Source organism: Anser cygnoides, chromosome Z (assembly GCF_040182565.1).
Source record: "Anser cygnoides isolate HZ-2024a breed goose chromosome Z, Taihu_goose_T2T_genome, whole genome shotgun sequence".
NCBI classification, from domain to species: Eukaryota; Metazoa; Chordata; class Aves; order Anseriformes; family Anatidae; genus Anser; species Anser cygnoides.
The window spans coordinates 67130576-67150487 of record NC_089912.1 but is presented as its reverse complement, the minus strand read 5'-3'; the positions used below and the strand labels follow the sequence as shown (position 1 = coordinate 67150487).

Sequence of the window (19912 nt, the reverse complement as noted above, 5' to 3'; positions counted from 1 at the left end):
TCTTAGTGCAAATGCAGAGCACTCGCTATATTGCATACTATTCTAATCACAATACTTATTATATATTATTATAATCACAATATAAATGCCTAAATCTAACATAGGTTCATTTCTCCTTCTCTAAAGTACATTGGTTTTAAATTTGTCCTTCACTTTATTAAATCCAGAATTGCAATTCCATGTTAAAAACTTCAAACTTTTAATACTTATATAAGAGACTTCATAAAGGATAGTATCAGTTTTCAGAGAGTGTGAGCCAAGATGTACATAATTCAGGCATACAACAATATCAATATATACGAAGACTGGGTAGTAAACAGAAGTCTGCTCTATCCTAATGCTAAGCAATATAAACTAATAGGGACAGGAAGCCTGAACAAAATCAACTAGGAAACAAACGTATGTTGTTTTTATTAAAACAAAATCTACAATTGTTCATTCCTATTTTACAATTTTAAAAAATAAAAGCGATACAAATTGCCTACTGCGAGACACTACACATACTTAAAAGGAATGTCATTTATTTAAGGATAAACACTATTTTTTTTTCTAAAATTTAAACACAAGTGAAGTAAAGTGGACTATTTCACATTAGTAAACCTAAATGAAAGCGTAAGCTTTCTTTATTTGGGATAGCTTATCAGACCTTCCCAGCAAAAATAAAAAGAAGCCTGAGAAACTGTATTATTTTATTTATATACTCAAAATCATTGTACACTGTTGTGACACAGCATTAGTAAAGTTGGCTTTAAAAAAAACATTTGGCAAAACACTGGACTCACTAGAGTTCTATTAAGAATTAGAGAGACAAATATTTTTCACTTAAATCATGAAGTTAAATAACTGACAGGGAAGAGTTCTCCTTTGCATAAAATAAATCATTCCTTATTATAAATTCAGATGTGGGATCACAATCCATTGTAATACATTCCCTTTTATACTGTAACAAGTTTTATTAACTGAAGTATTTTATGCTTTCAAATTTTGACCCAATAACCAGAAAAAAAAAAAAAGAAAAATGTTGCACTTTGTTTCAAATGCTTTTGAAGTATTCGTTATAACAAATTCTTCAAATTTTACGTTTTTTCCATTCTGGCTTGTCTGTTTCATCATCTTCTGGTTCCACTTCTGCAAAAACTGTTTTTGGCTGTGTTCTAGAAAATATTAAAAAGATTAAAATAATGATTAGGCTACAATTCTTTAACAGAAACTGTATTAGACATCCATTAAACACAAATGACATCCCTTATACTTAACAAAAAAGCATCCTAGGCTTACTTGTTTTCTATTCTGAAAAAAAAAAAAAACCTGTCAACCTGTCAACTAACCTTCTAAGAGCTGAAGGAACTTTCAGCTCTTGGGCAAAGAGCAAAAGTATGAAGAGCAGTATAACAAACACATCTTCTGCAAGTATTATTTCCTCATTAGCCTTCAATCATTACGTGTTTATTCCATGAATAAAATTAAGATAGATGAGAGGAACAAGTCAATTCAGTAGAATGCCAGAAGAGTGAAGCTACAGCTCTTCTCATTAAGTTATTCAGAAAAACAAACCTCCATTTTGATTCACTGTAGTATGATGGGAGCCAGTAAGTGAAAACAGAACAACATGGTTTCTGGTTTAGCCTATGCATGAAAAAAACAGTTTTATCCTCCTGAGTCTTTATCCAGCACTACCGTAACATAATAAAACTAATGATATTCATATGAGAACACAGAGTATCCTACAGCCAAGCTTGATGGTATCTATTTCTCCACTGTTTACCTGTATTTTAAATACCACAAACTTTGTAAAAATAATTATTGATTACTTTTTAAATGAACTCAGTATTAAGTAGCATTTTAACAAACTGTTTGGACATTCAGTTCCCCTGTTTTACAGTTTAATCACTGCATGGTCTCCTTTTCCAACCTAATTCTTAGCACAATCATTGTGGAGCTGATGCTACTGGATTTCTGAAGTTGGCTGTGCTCAAATTCTCATTACAACAAAGACACAAAAAACTATAAAAAGCAGCCAAGGCAGTCATCGTCTCATTAAGATATTAACTAATGTTTTCACAGCAGTCTGAGAACATGAAGCACTAACTATTGTTATCACAACTGTTATTTGTCAGACTACAAGATGCATAAAGCTTAACAAAATTGTGTCTGCCTTACTTAACACAACAGGCATAATTCAATATTGCCATCACTTTTGAAGAGTAATACAATAGCATGCCATCTGTCATTAAAGAAAAAAAAAAGATTCTCCAGTTGTGTTAAATAGGCAGCGCAAAGTAGATATAAAGGTACCAAAACTAGTCAAAGACAACCTGCTTTATATACTGAATCTTCCTACTGGCCTGCCTCCTTCTCCATCCTCCAAACTTGCTACGGAGGTAAGGACAGACCCAAGATGTCTCAGAGACAGTCCTATTGAGGAGATCTCTATTAGCACGTGTTTCTCTGATGCGAGCTGTACATCTCATTACACGCAAGTAGGCCTTGAACCAAGATGAGGACCTGAACTACTGTAAGTTAGATGAGTCATTCTGCTCTCCATGGAAAGCTGATTTACAAGTTAAAACAACAACAACAAAAACAAAAACAAAATCCCTAACGTTCTCCGAATTAAAAATCGTCATTGGAAAATAGTTACATGAACTCTACTTAAGCAATCTCTCAAAGAAGACTCAGAAAAAAAAAAGTCAATATGAGATCCAAAACAGCCACCAGGGATGAAGGCTTTATTGGCTCTAATACTGGATTCTGTTGTCTGCTGAAGATATGGAATGCCTGGAATCTTCTTGCTCTCATATTTTTTCAAAACCTGTTGATGATAGTTTATTTAGCCCGTTTTAGCAGTGTACCTTCCTTTTAACACAATATTCAGATGAAAGATATCTAAATTCGATACAGGATCTTATCAGGTCAGCATTGAGTTATTTGTTAGTAAAGCACAGCTTCTCAAGTGTAAACCAATCACTTCTGACCAGGAAAATTCAACTGTCACAATTTTTCTCAGAAACTTCCATTCAAGAAGAATTACTTAATTCATTGAACAAGCACCAGAAGCTATGTATTTTCCGTGATATAAGTAGCACAGTGAAAAGTTTTAGATTTCAGTAAATATTAGTAAGCTACTCTGAGTCCAGTAAAGATGTGGGCGGGTGGAGGGGGTGGGGGGACACGGATGACACTGTAGCGTAATCTAGCCGTAACCAGCTCAAGAGAAAACATGCAGAGGAAATTAAGTTTGCTTGCTATCTTGTTTTTTAAAATTAGCATGAAACGGCTGTAGCCTCAGCTCAGCTGAAATGTAAACTGATCCACCTCCACAAGCTATACAGCAGTAACTGGGACACCTAGGGTAATTCATATGCCTGACCTGATAAACACACATTGTTCTGCTTAGTAACTGCACTAGAGATTGCCAACGTAGTAGGAGTTTTCTGCATGATTAATATTTATACAAAAATTATCAAAACAGTTCCACTACTTCAAAATACTTTAATTTCTGAGGGCTAAATAAAACATGTGGAAAGCTGTATTCTTTTTCTCCATCAACTCCCTCAATAATTTTATTTATCTTTGTCCTTAGGAGCTATAGAATCAAATATCAAACAGCCCAGGTTCAAAGGCACCTCGAAACACCAGGTCCAACCTCTTCTGGGAAAAGAGACCCTATATGAGATTATCTAGCATCCTGTCCAATCACATCTTCAAAACCTCCAGTGACAAGGACTCTACCATTCCCCTCATCACCGTTGAGAAATCATGATGATCAGGAGAGGTTCCTGATGACTTGAAAAGACAAAATATTCATCTTTATGAAGGGCAAGAGGAGGATTTGGGGAACTACAGGACAACCTACCTAACTTCCCCTCTACTCAGCAGTTGTGAAATGACATCTGAAGTAGCATGGCTATTTGTGGGCTCTCCAGTACGAGACACTTTGGCATACAGAGACAATGTCAGTAGTGGGCTATCCGGTTGGTTTGAGAACAGTGGAAAGCCACCACGAAGATGGTTAGGGGGCTGGAGGACACCATATATGAAAAAAAGCTGAGAAAAGTGGGTCTCTTTAGCTTTAACAATAGAAGGCTAAAGAGGGATCTTACTGCTATCTGCAACTACATCATGAGAGGCTAGAGAGAAGAGGTGCAGTCAGAATCTTCACATGACTATCAGAGAAAACCAGTATCTCATACACTGACAAATGCAGTCATATTGTAGGTTACACTGAAAGGTCACAACAAAAAATGGAAAAACAAACTAAGACAATTTATTCCTATTAATTTGTTTGAATGTTTTTGTGAGCGCTCATATTTACCTCACTGTTTTTCAACGTATTCAGATATGCAAACACAAAAAAAAAATCCAGTGGCCATGCACTGCTCTACAGTCACTATAATCCCTCTGATTATCAGCTGTTTTAATTAGTTACCTTTTAAAGATCCTGTAAAAGTAGCCCATTAACAGCTGTGATTCACAGACTAGCAGCTAAAAAATACTGCTTTAGTTAAACCAGCTGGAGATGACAACGGCATATCACAGCATGTGACTCATGTCACAGCAACATTTGAAATTTGTGTTTATTTTGCACTGAAGCAAATTAAAAAAGATAACTTCCAAGCACGCTTGGAAACCAGAATAATGTCAGAAAGGCTACTTTCACACAGAAAAGAGGTTTTTCAGCATCAGGCCGCACTGTATTCCTTACCGAACCAGCTAACCTGACTCTTCCCTGAATCTCAGGGACTTCTTTCTCACAATTAACAATCAAAATTTACCACCATGTGTCAGCAAAATCACTGTTCTAAAATGATATGTCCAGTCCTCCTTCTTCAACTAAAGATTCGTGAGCCACAATATAACTAACACTTCACACGCTGGTACTGCCATTGATGAAAAGAACAGTGAACACAGCAAGGCTACAGGTTGCTGCTTCAAGTTATTCTTTTTTGCATATGACAAGCAGCAATGACAAAGACAGCAAAATACGGGCATCGTCACTGTACTGTAACAGATTTTCTAAGAACTGTGGTCCATTTTGATGAGGAGGGAAGTTTCACCCTCACCTTCTCTGTGGCACAGAAGAAAGATACATCTGGGCCTGATTAGGCCCTCAGCTACAACGCTTAGTAATTCCTGCTGATCCTTCAGAGGGAAATCTGAAGTCATTATAGTATCTCTGTACAGCTGTGTTAAAACAAACAGCTCACAAAGAATGTAATTTTCAAACATTTACAACTGATGCCTCAAGTTCCTTTCCTGTAGTTCTTTACTTGAAATCTTCAATCTGTCCTTCCTTTCCTTTCACTCCACTGGAACAACTCTTGCCAAGGTCTCTAACAAGCTTTTTCCTGAAAAATCTCAAGGTCGTCCTCATCCTTTTTTTTTTTTTTTTTTTTTAAAATCGTCATCCAGACTTCTCTGCTGTTGATCACATCTTTTTGACAATTTATTCACTTTGGCCTTCTGTGATATGTCATCTCCTGATTCAGCATGTACTTCTTATCATTTCCCAATATCCTTTTCAGCAACATCTGTTTTTTTCACCCATCCTTTTGCGACTTATGTACTTCCCCCTCCTTTTCTGGTTCAAATTACAGGAGAAACAGAAAGGTCATGTTAACAATAACAAGCTTGAAAAAAATTTCAAGTGATAAATAATGCAAATAACTACTTGGCTTCAAGAATAGATTACACACCTTAAACTCCAATGAAAAGGATTTTTTTTTTAAATACATTGTATAAACTAACAGTAAAAGTCATGCTACAGGTATTTCTTATGTGAATTGCTGTAGTGAAAACACAGTTGAAAACCATGAAATCAGTTATCTGATTTAGAATGACTTTTTCACGACGATTCGGGACCAGATCAACTCTAACCCTGTCACCACAACCAAAGTTATAAAAACTTTATTGATAAGAAAATGAATGTTTTTTAGTCTTTTTGGACTAAAATTACTTTATACCCACCACAGAAGAAAATAAAGTAACAAACTTTTTCTAAGACATTTTCTTAAGAAGGAAAATGGAAAACTGTATGTGAAAAACCATCCATGGAGATAGTACACAAACAAAAGCCTTGTCAAACAAAAGAAATGTGGATACTTTTATGTCATATTTAATTGAAAAGTTACCACATATGTGGAAAAATCGATAGCAGAAAAATAAAGTGGTAAAAAGAATAAACAGCACTGAAAAAAATGAAACATACTGGTTGTATATTTCCCAGGTCTCAAGGCAGCACGTAATTTTAAGTATATATCAGAATATTACCTTTCCTAACTCTTTAGTTTATCTTAGGATAAGGGTGAATGGCTTTAAACTAAAAGAGGGGAGATTTAGATTAGATGGTAGGAAAAAAATTCTTCACTCAGAGGGTGATAAGGCACTGAAACAGGTTGCCTAGAGAAGTTGTGGGTGCCCCATCCCTGGTCAACACCAGGTTGGACGAGGCCCTGGGCAACCTGGTCTAGTGGAAGGTGTCCCTGTCCATTGCAGGGGGGTTGCAATCTTTAAGGTCCTCTTCCAACCCAAGCTGTTCTATGATTTTATGATTATGCTATAATAGATACATTATATATATCTAAGGGAGACAGTTTTCTTACGTTTGTATACTGCTTATTATCATGAACCCCTGATTTTTACAGTGTCACTGGGGACACACTTCCAACACAACATTCTGTGATAGTTTACATCAATTACTTGTACTTAGCACATTTATTAGATATGCATTTGTAAGGAGGTCTGTAAAATACTTTTTACACAAGGTAAACGTGCACACCCTGCAAAGTCAGGTATCAACTATATAATTAACACATCTCTATACATTACGCGCGTGTGCAGGCAAGCAGTTAATGAAACCTATGACTGTCATTGGTCTGTAACTTTTGATGCAGACCTCCATTTCTGAAAGATAAGAACTTAACAGTTATAAAGTTTTTTCATTTCAGTGTCTTAGCCTGTATATAAATATTAATAAAAAGTAATAAATAATAATACTAATAACAATGAAGCTTTAAAAAGCTCTTTGCATAGGGTGCATCTTAAAGTCAAGTTTCTAAAGCAAGGATAGCGGCAGTTTCCTTGGCATGAGATTTATCAGCTGACAAAACTGTCAAGGCAGCATGTCGCTGGCTGCAGCCCAACTCCCCCACATACGTATCACCTTCTGGTGCGCAAGTTAATAGCAGTCTGGATTTGCTTCCTCCCCATTTCTCAGTCAGCTCTCTTCTTTCCCTGAAGCTACATCTTTTAACAAGAAACCATAATGAGATCTGCCCACCTGACACAGTAAGCCTTCTGTAATGTAGCTAAATTTTAAAACTTTCATGTCTACTACATTGCAGGTGTGGGGGTGAAACTTGCTATACAGTCAATGAAGTTACTGAGCCAAAAATATACTGAGGTATCTGTCTACCTGACGGAATGTGTGACTGTATTTACTTGTGAGAATGAATACTTGTACATCCTAAACAAAAACAGGTACCTGCACATTCACAGTAAATTTCATCTCTAGGAAACATAAACCCTCAAACAGTTATAAATTTATCCTACTCATTAATACAACTGTTACAGAAACAGGCTTTGTCAAACCTTTCTTTCTTGACTTCATATCAAGAGTGATATTGTATAACACATTGATTTGATGTACTTCACAACAATGTCATACTTATTAATTACCTAGTCAAAGCCAGGGTGGGTCAATAATGTTCTCAAGCTGCTTTGGAAAAGCTATTGTGGGTCAAGTTGGAAAATAAGTGTCACCACAAGAAAGAGTTACGATTATTAATATACTCTGAGTTTCTGGAGAGATGTGATTTTTTTTTTCTTTAAGGAGCTAAAAACTAATAACAAAAGTACAGTAAATAAAGTACCAATGAAAGTACAGCCTAGAATATAACACAATGGGCTGCAAATTTAAAAAAAAAGACTGTTACTAGCTCTGCCTGCTCTGCACAGACCATTTAATCTCTTCATAACCCTTCCTTATGCATTTTGAAAATACTACTCCTACTAGATTACTTTGTACAACAAAAACCATCAATGACAATAGCAAAATATAAAAAAAAAATACTAATTTTTAAAGTGGCAGTTTCTGTTCCTTAGTATGAAATGCATTTATTTAGTATGTATTTTAGTACTACCATGAAATTATTTAGTGTTTTGAATTGTACTTACTCTTAGAAAAGGAAGATATTTGGTAGAAACCACTAAAGCAGCATATTGCGCAGTTTTCATTTTAACAGATATGGACAAATACCACACTCATACATACAATTTAAACTGAGTGCAGTTATCAGTGCAATTTTTAATATTTAATACCTTTAAGACCAAGTTAATTCAAGCAGTACTCAGGTCCCAATTTAGGAAAAATCCAAATTATTTATGGCACCTAAGAGATCATCTAAAATATGTTGTCATAACACTAAGCAAATATTTTTGAAGGTTTAACCTAAGGCCCAGTCAGAGCTAGAGGGTATGTTGGAAAACATCACCCCGAAGTCTGTCCGTGGGACAGTACCTTATTAAAAGGTATATTACAATTTCTAATACCGATTTGTAGATGAAAAGCAAATTTAGAAAGCTTTAGAGCTTTCTAGCACTGACAGTCAAATTTTAAAAATGGTAATGTCATATTTTAAAAATTTAACCTCCTGGAAACTCTTATCTTCATATAGGAGTGTGACATATTCTTGGTTTACGTATTAATGGCAACAAGCCAGAAAAGGCAAAGTATACTGTTAAAAATGTGTGTCTTCTATTTTTACAAACTCCCACTGGTCTCCAGAAATATTACTTGTATTTTTAATTGCTTCCTTACTTAGCATATGCTGGAGCAACCCAGTATGGATTCTCCTCTGCTTCCTTTGCATGACGTAAAATAGCCTCTCGAGGGTTGCTATCATCTGTCTTATCCAGAGCAATATTCTTGACGATGTATGATGACAAGGTACCTCCGTGTGTTCCAACACGGCCACCACGACCTGTAGCAAAAAAAATTAAATGACTATTTTAAAGAAAAATATTTAAGAAATAAACAGAAAAATGTTGTATTTTTTCTATAACAGTGATCTGATACACAGAAGCTATATAGTATTACAGGAAGAGCCTAATTTAGAGCTGCATTCACATACGCATTTTACTGATTACATAAAGGAATTGTGATTATTTTTGGCAAGCGCTCCAAAGACCAGTGTCTAACAGTTCTGGACACTGCTCACACATATAGTAGAGTCCCCCACCCAAAAATGTTTGAATGCAAATCCAAACAAACACAGAACCCGAGCATGACAGTCTCTTTGGCATACAACAGTATGAAGTGATTATGACTACATTACCTGGTCCTGCTACTGGAGGTTCAGGTTTGTGAGACTTCATGGGGTCCAGCCTATCCTTTTCCAGCTGTTTTCTGGTGCTTCTCTGTCGTGGTTCACGGAACATGGGAAGTGCATGGGCTAAAGAGTCACAGTTTGGAGATAAAGAAATGTCAGAAATTCCATTATCTTTTCACTGTTTTAATTGCAAGGGTGGAGACTGCAAGGATTTGTTCACACAAAGGAAAGGGTTAAGGTTAGTGTCATTTGTTCATACAAAAGGAAAGGTGGCAGAAGCAGCCTTCCACTTTTACTGTATCCAAGCAATGGTTTACTGAGGTGTATTTTAGAGAGCTTCTTCCTGATGAATTTTTCAAACATGAAAATAGCCAAATTTCCACAGTTGTTTCAGGTAGCAGTCTTTCATCTGAAATACTGTTTGTATAGTATATGCACATATAATCTATACCTCTGACATTGAGTCCTCAACATTAGCATTGTGACCAACTGGTTGCTCTTTTCTGAATATTCCATTTTTCTACAGCACTCTAATACTCCAGCAGTGTAGAAAACTCTACATGCATTTTTGGATCTGAGACAAAGAGAAGAGGAATCTCCTCAAAGATCCAAGATATGGTATTTCTCCATATAAAGTCATATTCATTTTTTTTCTTAAATTATGACACTAATCAAATTTGGAAGAATACCCATAATTGAGACAGTTTGACAAAACTATCAGGATTTAAAACCTCTTTTTCATCATAAAATTGCTGCAATACCTTCAGGCATAATGATTTACCTATGTGCTGTTTCAGTCAGCTCAGACAAGAGGTACTTTTGTCAGCACCAAAGAAACACCATGTTAAGGGACAGTGTTCTTGTGGTAAGGCAAAACACTGCCATATGATTGCTACTGTTTCCCAAATTGCAGGAAATTGTGTTGGGGTCAAAAGACCCAACAAAGACAGAACCAAAACAAACAAAATCTTAAGTGTAGAGGAACGGGCTCTACATTTAATAAGGAAAAAATGAAGTTCGCATCCAGAGACCTCTCACTTTGATTTTCCAGCTTACTTACAGAAGCCTGCTCAGTTTGTTAGACCATGTAAAGTCACAGCCATATGACACAGCAGTAGATCTTTGGGAATACGTGTTTACATCTTATTTTTGCAGATTTCATAAAGTACAACAACAAATAGCCCCAGGCATTTCAAAGCAATGAAGTTGATTGGTTTGCATAGAGCATCTCAGGTGACTAATGCACAGATCCAAGCTTTTACCATATGCAGAGTCAAGGTTGTCCAAGGGAAACCCAAGCTGCATATTCCTGTGTTTTAAAAGTAATACCTAATCTCTCAGAAAATATTATTGCATTTCAAGCAGTTATTACAGGCAATCCTAAGATTAAAGAGCAGCTACAAGTTCAAAAAAAAAAATCAAGTAAAGGAGGATGAAAAAAGGGTTGGTCACTTTGGAAAGGATTTCTGAGATCTTCAGTTCTTTCTAGTTCTATCAGCAAGCTTCAAAGACAGAAATATAACCTCTAAAAAATTTCCAAAACATGCAACAATTTGTAAAGCAAATCCTTAGGTCCTCTTCACTACCAGCTCAAAAACATTTTTACTGCTTTCCTGTATATGAAGTATCTTTATTTGGTTTCAAAATGATCTGGGAAGATACAGTTAAGCAGCTAAAACTCAGTGATAAAGTTCTGAAACTTTGCATTACTTGAAACCTGAATCTAAATCTGTGTATCTTTGAATGGTATTTAAAAATATCACTGGATACATAAGGATACAGAAATTGCATTGAATTTTAAGCAGAATTTAAAAAAAAGAAAATCACAAGAGCTCTTTAAAATATAAACATTAACACAGCACACACAAAGTATTTAGACAACAGACTGTGTACTAATACAAACAAGGTTGTAGTAAGGATGGAGTGAGAAGGGCACCCAGAGGAGATAAATGCCTCTTATCTACACAAGCTACAACTTCACTCACTGCAGCCCAACAAGTTGAGCTGCACATTTGCCACAGTGAGGTAAGCAGGAGACAGCTGTGGCTGGAAGGTGCTTGAGACAGGAACCTAGAGTTGAAGTGCTCTGATAGAGACCTTGCTACACTGCCCAGACTTTCTCATTCTAACCATTGCCCAGACTTTCTCATTCTAAACGTTGTTTATTATGCTGCCAAGCTACTTGTCTGTTAAATAATAAATGTTTTATCTATTTCTAAGACCAGGTCTGGAAAACAGAGCTTGATCCTAACGCCATTGAGCTGGAAGAGGAAGAAAAGAAGGACAGCACAACCACGTGACTGCTCTCACTTCACATGAGGAAACACTACATAGGGCAGTACTTCTTGGGAGGGCCAAAATCTCTCAATCCCCTCACTCCCTTATAAAATTTGCCCTTGGGAAAATGCAGGTCATTAAACTTTCTACAGTAACAACGGTAACTATTTCTTATGCATCAATGAGTCTTAATATGAACATGAGATTTTACAGAAGTACAATCCATAAGCTGGAAAGATATTTTAGCTATTTGAAAACCTATGCATCTCTAGACAAGTTCTAAATCTTGAAAGGTGGCTTCTTCAACTCATCTCTACTCACCAATTCACCAATTTAGTTAAGTAAAATTGAAGATTCAATAAAGGAAGAAAAGAATCTTGGAGCATAGGGTGTTGGGTTTGTTTTGTTTTGTTTTTTGGTTGTTGGTTGTTTTTTCTTATTGTTGTTTTAAAATACAAAATGCTTGCAAGAGGTCATCCCAACTTTTTAAAGCAGTTGTCCTTTCCAGTGCATGAAACTTGCACCAGAATCTAGAATCTAGACAACCACCATTAACAATTTTACAGGGCATACCAAATACATCCCTTTTCAGTTTTGCAGGGCTATTAATAAAGTTTGTATGTAGCACTCAATACTTAAGGAATGATTGAAACTATTTCGAGGGGAAAACATAAAAGTAAATCATCTGCAAGTAATATGATAACTAAGAAAGAGCTAAGAATGCTCATATAAAGAGATGTTTAAATTCCTTACGTGTTATAATGTAATCCTGAGTAAGAGTCTCTGCTTGTCTCTCTTTTCTTTTTGTTTTGACCACGCATAATTTTGCTCCCCTAGGAGAAAACACACAGCAGTTCAGTTGGTCAGTTTATATCAAATACAAACCATTTTTTATTGAAGACATATTCTCAACTAAATTATACAGCACGTTAAATATTCATGACTGTGTATATCTTGGTACGTCCATGCACATGTGAAGGAGGGCAAAAAGATTAGTGCTTTTATTACAGATCAGTTTATATGACTGGTGGAAGTATGGGTGGAAGATTCATATCACACTTCATTTGTCCACAGTACTTGTCGCATGCACACAGGAAGTGCTCCTCTCCAAATATTGGCAATGATTTGCTCCTAGTACCCTTCCTAAGCAGCCTGGGTTGTTGGTAGTTATCTAGTCAGACGAGTTTGTAACACTGTACTGGGAAATTCTGCAGAAGCCTAGTTGCAGCAAGACTAATTTAAACTGCTGTATTTTTCCTAATTAGTAAGTACTAGGAAAGAAACTGGGTACAAAACTGAGCTAGGGCTCTTGTGGTCTTTGTATAGGAGACTCAGGCTGCACTCTGGAGAGAGTCAACAAACAATGTTGACTAACTTCCCTCCTATTCTCTAAATTGACAAAGAATAGAATAATAATAGTACTTATTTCTAACAATCTTATAAACCAGAATTTATTTTCACATTCCTACCTCCAGGCCACAGTAAGTATCCAGAACTATGAACTATAATACAGTATGTTTTTGGATGCAAGTGAAACAAAATCAAGGGCATATAATGGAAGAACATATTCATACCGCTCAGTATATACATGAAGTACACATTTTTCCTCAGCTGATAAAGAAGGAAGTACCCCAGCCAATCCAGAGGGTAAAAGCAAGTTAATTGTGTAAGTATTTATAGACTAGTTAAATCCTCTTCTTTTCATTCTAGGCTGACAAGTCACCTTCTGATGAATCACTGCTACCCTTCCGTTAGATACACAGGCAAAATCCACACGTGACAGGAGAGGGTGGGAAAGATGGCAAGGTCTCAAACTGAGTCTTCTAACATTATTTTACGGACCTGGAAGTTTAAGCTAACGTTTCCAAACAACATTTGTACTTCATAAAAAATTAAATATGACAAAAATATTACTAAATTCAATAAGTAGCCTTTCAATAACACCATTTCAGCAGCCTTCAAGAGGTCAAATGAAAGGCTGGTTATTCTTACAGAAAATTAAATACAATTCAAGAATGGAACTGTTTGTAAATTCAGGTAGAACTGCCAGCATACAGCACCACAAAGAGCCTGGAGGAAAATGCACTGCTTTTCAAGTACAAACTTTTGTGTTTTTTTTTTTATTTTTTTTTTGTAACTAAGTAGCTAAAACTGCAAAACAAATGCTACTAACTCATTTTTTCTCATCTCTTAGTATAATTACAGCATCAGGCTAAGTTTGAGAAATCTTCTTAATTATAAAGCACTAATTACATACCTTTGGCTTTTAACAGGATCATAGTACACTTTTGCCAATCCATTTCCTGTACCAACCATGATCTGATTCAGCTTGGGATGCCAAAGGCAACGCACAACACTCTGAAATAAAGCAACATATTGACAGTTAGTAGGTCATTCATTTAGATTTTAGAATTAATATTCATCTTGTCAAAAAGCAGATCCTACACTGTAGTACAAACAAGCTTGAATACATGAATGAATGTGACTACATGAATGAGTAAAACTTCTTCTCCAGAGCAGAACACAATGTAAAAGGAGTGACAACACATGGATATAGGCAGAGAAGGAAGTACAAATGGGCAGTAGTGAGAAAAAACAGTAGTTTCCACAGGCTAACTGCTCCGGGGTCTTTGTGGGCATAATGGAAATGGAACACTGAACAGGATTTGAAAGAGAACAACGAAGTGCTTCAGATATAGCAGTCCAAGCCTTCATGACTCGTGTTTTTCTTTTTAATCCTTAATTCTTCCACCCTGTTCCTTATGTTATCTATTTTTCTTTCACATAGCGCTGACCTTTCACCTGCTGACTGCAGAACAGACAAATGTCTGATATTCACTCTTGGATCTTTTTTCCCCTAAAGATCAAGGAAAACTTGGTATTTGAACCTTATGTCTCACAGCTCTGTCACCCTTCTAGTCTGTACAAGTCATTTTCAGACATTAATAGTACTGTTCTTTTATACATACAGAGTGGCTCTCCGTGTGACTGATCACTGCACTAAATCTGAATCAGCAGGTCAACCCAGAAAGGCTGCAAGACTGCCATGATTCATGAGAGAGCCAAAGAAGTGGTCACAATCTGCCATGAAGGACAACACAACTCAATACTAACAAAAATTATATGTACATCTAACTGAAAGAAAAAAACAAAACCCCATAACAACTGTTTGTTAGATATATAACAATGTTTTGACAGTGTTTTCGTTAGCTGCATAATAAACGTATCCAGAACTACCAGTACGCATCGTGTTAACATTTCACTGAATGTTGATTTTTCTAGACTTTTTTCCCTTTACCTTTAAAAAACAAAAAAGTACATTAAAAATACAAAAAAGTTCATTAGTCAAAATGAACTAATTTAATATCCATCCACTTATATCTACCTATCATGAAAGTATCTGTAGTTTATTTACTCATTTATTTTACATAACACAGTACATGAAATTCACAACATGGAAACCACTAACACCTTACCCAGAGAAATAAACAAAGCAAAAATATACTTACGGGGTGCAAATGAAACAAAGCCCTTTAACTTGGGAGGTGACAACCACGTAATCAGAAGAGAATGATTATGTATAAGCTCTATTGAATAGTGAATCACTCTATCACTCTTCCCACTTCACATTCCTTCCTATCTCTGGTTTGGTTTACATACCTTTTTTTTTTTTTTTTTGAATGTTACAAGGCATTTAACATTAAAAGTACTGGAAAAAAATCTGAAGCCCACTCAGCCATCATGAATTACACTTTCATTTTAGTACAAGATGAAGGATGACTTTTTTTAGAACTGTTTTTCTGCTTGGTGTTCTTGTATAAATGAAAAAAAAATGAGTGAGATGAGTTTACATGAATCAACTGATCGGTCTTTACAAGGCTGCTCTATAAAACATCCTGCCCATTACATATAAACACATACAACATTATACTTTCCCCTGTACTTACAGGTACAAATACATCTTACTTATTAAGAGACAACAAAAGGGCAACAAACTTATACCTCAGAGTTATCTGAAAAGAACAGCAAATTTCTGGCAATGCAGTATAATCCCTGCCACAAGACACCAAAATAATCAATACAATGTTGTTAATAAGTTGCTTGATTTGAATAAGAGATTTTTACATACTGTTATGTAATGCTATTACTCAAAATGTTACTGTAATTCTAAAACATACAAAGCTAATAACAAGCATTGAAGGTCAAAGGTGGGTGGCCTTTTCTTTTATTAATATTTATTGCATGTGTTTAGCCAGCCTTTTAAAACTTTGTAGTTAATGTGGTTCTCCACTTTCTACTGTCAAGTAAATGTATTTTATAGCATGGTACTGGATACCAGCCAACAAAAACAAAGCCTGAGACAGTGTGGCTAAGCACTGATGGGGATTGCTAAGTTTCTAACTTGTCAAACATCCATAGCACACTTAAAACCACCATGGCACGTGCTCCAGAGCAGGCAGAAGAAACTGCCATAAAATGCAGCACAATAAATCTTCTAAAACTGTAAAACGTCCCCAGAATATAATTTGTTAAGAACTAAACAAATACAAGCTCTGAACATGCAAGTAATTTCACTAAGCCACTGGCATATAAACCTACTTTATAAGAAATAATAAAAACTACTTACAGAGATTTTCAGACTATTTTAGAAACAGGCAATACTTTAAAAAGAGCAAAATATTGAATTCCTGAACTGAATCCTACTAATCTTTCCCAATCACATAATCCTAAAGAAGTAAAAATTCTAAACAACTGTGTAAAAGAGGGATCATTGTAGACTAGGTTTTAACATTGAGAGTGAGGGGGGAAGGGGAATATTCATCATACAAAAATAACTGATTCCTAAAGATAGTGTTTCACTGCCATTACCACTAACTTTCCTGCTGTGTATAGTTAAAATAACTCAGGTAGGCATCTTTATCACCGGAAATGTGAAACATCAAATTCCAGGTCAAAAAAGGTCCTGCTTCACAGCTTTCTATGGAAGTAAGTGTGTTTATAGCAGGCAAACAACTGTTTCCCTGGCCTGATCTGCCTAGGCACGTAGGCACATACCCACATACCCACCTACAGACACTGGACATTACAGAATCACAGAATGGTTGACTCTGAAGGCGACCTCTGAAGATCATCTAATTCAACCCACCCTCCTCTGGGCAGGGCCAACTACAGCAGGTTGCTCAGGACATGAGCTTCTTGCTCCCACTTTCTGCTTCTCAGAGACGGAAAGTGGATTTACTTTGAATACTAATTCCAATTTACACAATGATTTTTAAGAATAGCTCATTTCGTTTTTAGGTCGTGTCCTGCAATGGAACCCCAAACGAACAAGGTGGTACTTAAGGTACGCTTCCAGTTACATCCCTTGAGATAAGAGCTTGGGCCAGAAGCAACAACCTCAGCAGGTAAAAGCTAACTGCAAGTTCTTGTTGCACTCGCCAAGGTGGTTTCATGCTTTTTCAGAGAAGTAAAACAGGAACATGGAATCAAATTGCCTGACAGTACTTCTTGAAAACCTGCTGCAAAAGACTTGCCTAACCACAAGTACCAGTTTACAGAATTCAGTGGATGCCAGTGTCAAGGCTCAGAAAACACAAATACCAGAGTTACAAATTCAGTTAACTAATTTTAGATTCCACCATTCAACACCGAAAGACTTGTTTCTGTTTTTTTTAAAACAATTAAAGCTAAAACAAAGGAAAAGCCAGGTAAGTTCCGAAAAATCATAAAATTCCAGGTCATCCCTCAGCTTTGCAAATGGAAAATTATGTTTTATTGTAACAACTAAGAACAATAGAATTCAGACTGTATCATCATGTAACGTCTTCAACATAAAAAAAAAAAAAAGGATTTCTGTAATAGCTGGAGGTACTGGACAGCACATCTTTACAGGATGAAGTCCTGGAAGCCTGTCATAAAAATAGTAAAAATAATTTTATCGGTGGACCTGAGCTGGCCAGCTTTGTAACCATAAAACTAATCTATCTTAAAATACAGCACTTACACATTACAATTAGCAATAACGATTCAAAATCTGTTTGTTACTTCTGTTGTTGTAAACATATTAAGTTCTTCAAATGAAATCCATCTGAAAAGACTTTGGCAAGATCTATTGCATATACAAATGCATTAGCCTGCATTAGGAAATAGTGGGAAAAGATTGTGAAAATATTTCTGTGAAATTAGGCAGGGAGAACACTAAAAATGTTAACTGAAAAAGTGCTTCATTGTCACTGTGAAAGAAGTCAGGACTGATTCAGTGGGATCTAGATTAAAATGTTTATTTCCTTAAATAACTGCCTAAAGCTAGCTTTACTGTCTTTAATTAATTACCTGAATTCAATTACCTGAATGTGCTTTTTAAAATTTATTTTTAAACTAAGCAGTACACACACCTCAAGCTCCCAGTTCTTTGAAAATAAAGTTTTTAGTTTTAGAAAATGTATGTGTAATAATGTAAGAGCTTAATAGTAGGTGGTAATCTTCAACATAAAACTTGAAAGTACAAAGAAAGGTGGCAGGCAAAGGTGATTATATGCCTTCTTCCTCGTGTGCTATTCCACCTGCATTTCTTCTGAGACAAGCACAGTCCCAGCTCACGTGCAGTTCTGAGAAGGCTCCTAAATAGCCTCAGCCCTGATAGTCTGTTCTCACCTGCTTGTTTCTCTTTGTATCACACTGGCAGAGCTGCTAGTGCAGGTAAACAGTAAACTACATTATTTTTCTATTAGGTTATTTTCCATCTGGGTTAGCTCAGTAGGCAACTACCCAAATGGCTTTGCTGGGACTATGCACGTAACTGTCCTTTGACAGGACTGGCCTCTAAATGTGATGCTGAAGCCTGAAACAGGATTCTCTGTAACACAGAATGTAACATTTACTCTGGCCTAGAAATATACTCATGTTTAATAGGCAAAGTGAATAATTACTGAAACAGATTTCTCAGCAAGTAAAAGCTAATTACCTCAACTGAAACTGTCCAGAACACTTAGGCTAACACCCCTACAGGGGTAAACAATACAGAGAGGGCATTTTACAAGGTCAGCAAGAAAAGATTTTAAATGATTTGTTGCATAGGAATGGAAAATTTACCACTATGATGAAATCATGAGGCTGGTAAGGTCATAGTACTGCAGACTGATGTCAAGGATTGAAAGAATTCTCCTGGATCTTTGGTTATAAAGTCAGTTCAAGACTGCAGCAGTGATGGCAAAATTCAGTTCCCTGGCCCATATTTCAAGTAAAAACATTTAATCTTACAGCATAGATAGAGCAGACCCACGATGGGATGAGCAGTCTGAGAGGGGTAAGTGCAGGCTGCAGGGAGGAAGGTGAGGAAAGGCTAATAAATTCCAGCAAAAGGTACTAGTAAGGGTCAGAGAGGTTTCACATGTGGCAGTTCATCGGGGTTGTGAGGACCTTCAGCAGGAATGCTAGTAAGGTGTCCGTCCCCCCCCCCCCCCCCCCCCCCCCCCGCCCCTTGCTGCACAGGTCTGCTCCCCTTGCAGACCACCCACCTCCTACTCTCTTCTGTGATTTACAGATTTTCCCATACCTGTTGTAGTCTCCTATTCCTTTCTTAGCTCCTCTACTTGGCACAGTAACAAGACCTTCCCTACAACCCCAGCTGCTGGGAAGGGCCCATGGTATTCTCCTTACTGAGGGACACAAAAGGCTCTTCTAGAGACCTAAAAGCTCTTCTAGCTTCCTGCTCCTGCAGCCACCCAGCACAGAGGCGAGGCAGTCTGGGCTGACACTCCCCTTGTCCTCTGGACAAACCTCTAACAGGAAAGTGAAGCAACAGGCTGGGGGCATTAAGGACAGACGCAGCTGGAGCAAGGCTTGCCAAGTTGGTCTATCAACACATGAAGGCAAGGTTTCATGAGATGATCAAGCCAGTGTTATAAGCAGGTCACTCCCACTTGTTCCCTGCTGTATAGCCAGTAGTCCTGGCTTTTGTCTGACTACAGGCAGCTTCTTCAGAGTACTGAACGGGCAGAACATAGTTTTAATTTTTTCTCATATAAGACTACACAATTCATGTTTTCCGTTTCCCTGAAGTATTTAATATACCCCTAAATTTCCTACTCTAAGGGGAAAGCAACTACAGAAAACATACACAAAGCGTAAAAAGAAAAAAAAAAAAGAGCAAATCCAGCAAGTCTACCTAGTTTCTACTATTGCAGAGTATGTATGGCCTTTACCTAAACATTAATTCTTACACCTGGAAATAATGCCACATTACAGAGCCTGGGGAGTCACTTAATCTCACTAGTATCTTTTTAACCTACCAAAATGTAAGGTTA

The 19912-nt window shown here is 36.6% G+C and overlaps 1 protein-coding gene across 1 annotated transcript in view; it reads right to left on the bottom strand.

The window, feature by feature from the left end:
- Window positions 1–387: 387 nt before the first annotated feature.
- The window catches only part of WDR70 (WD repeat domain 70), a 137817-nt gene continuing 118292 nt past the window's right edge, over window positions 388–19912 (bottom strand). The window contains exons 14-18 of the mRNA XM_048057803.2: window positions 13864–13964; window positions 12360–12439; window positions 9336–9452; window positions 8819–8981; window positions 388–1154 (exon numbers count right to left, since the gene is read on the bottom strand). Of these exons, the coding sequence (XP_047913760.2) occupies window positions 1070–1154; window positions 8819–8981; window positions 9336–9452; window positions 12360–12439; window positions 13864–13964 (546 nt within the window). The 3' untranslated portion in view covers window positions 388–1069. The remainder of the gene's footprint in view (window positions 1155–8818; window positions 8982–9335; window positions 9453–12359; window positions 12440–13863; window positions 13965–19912) is intronic.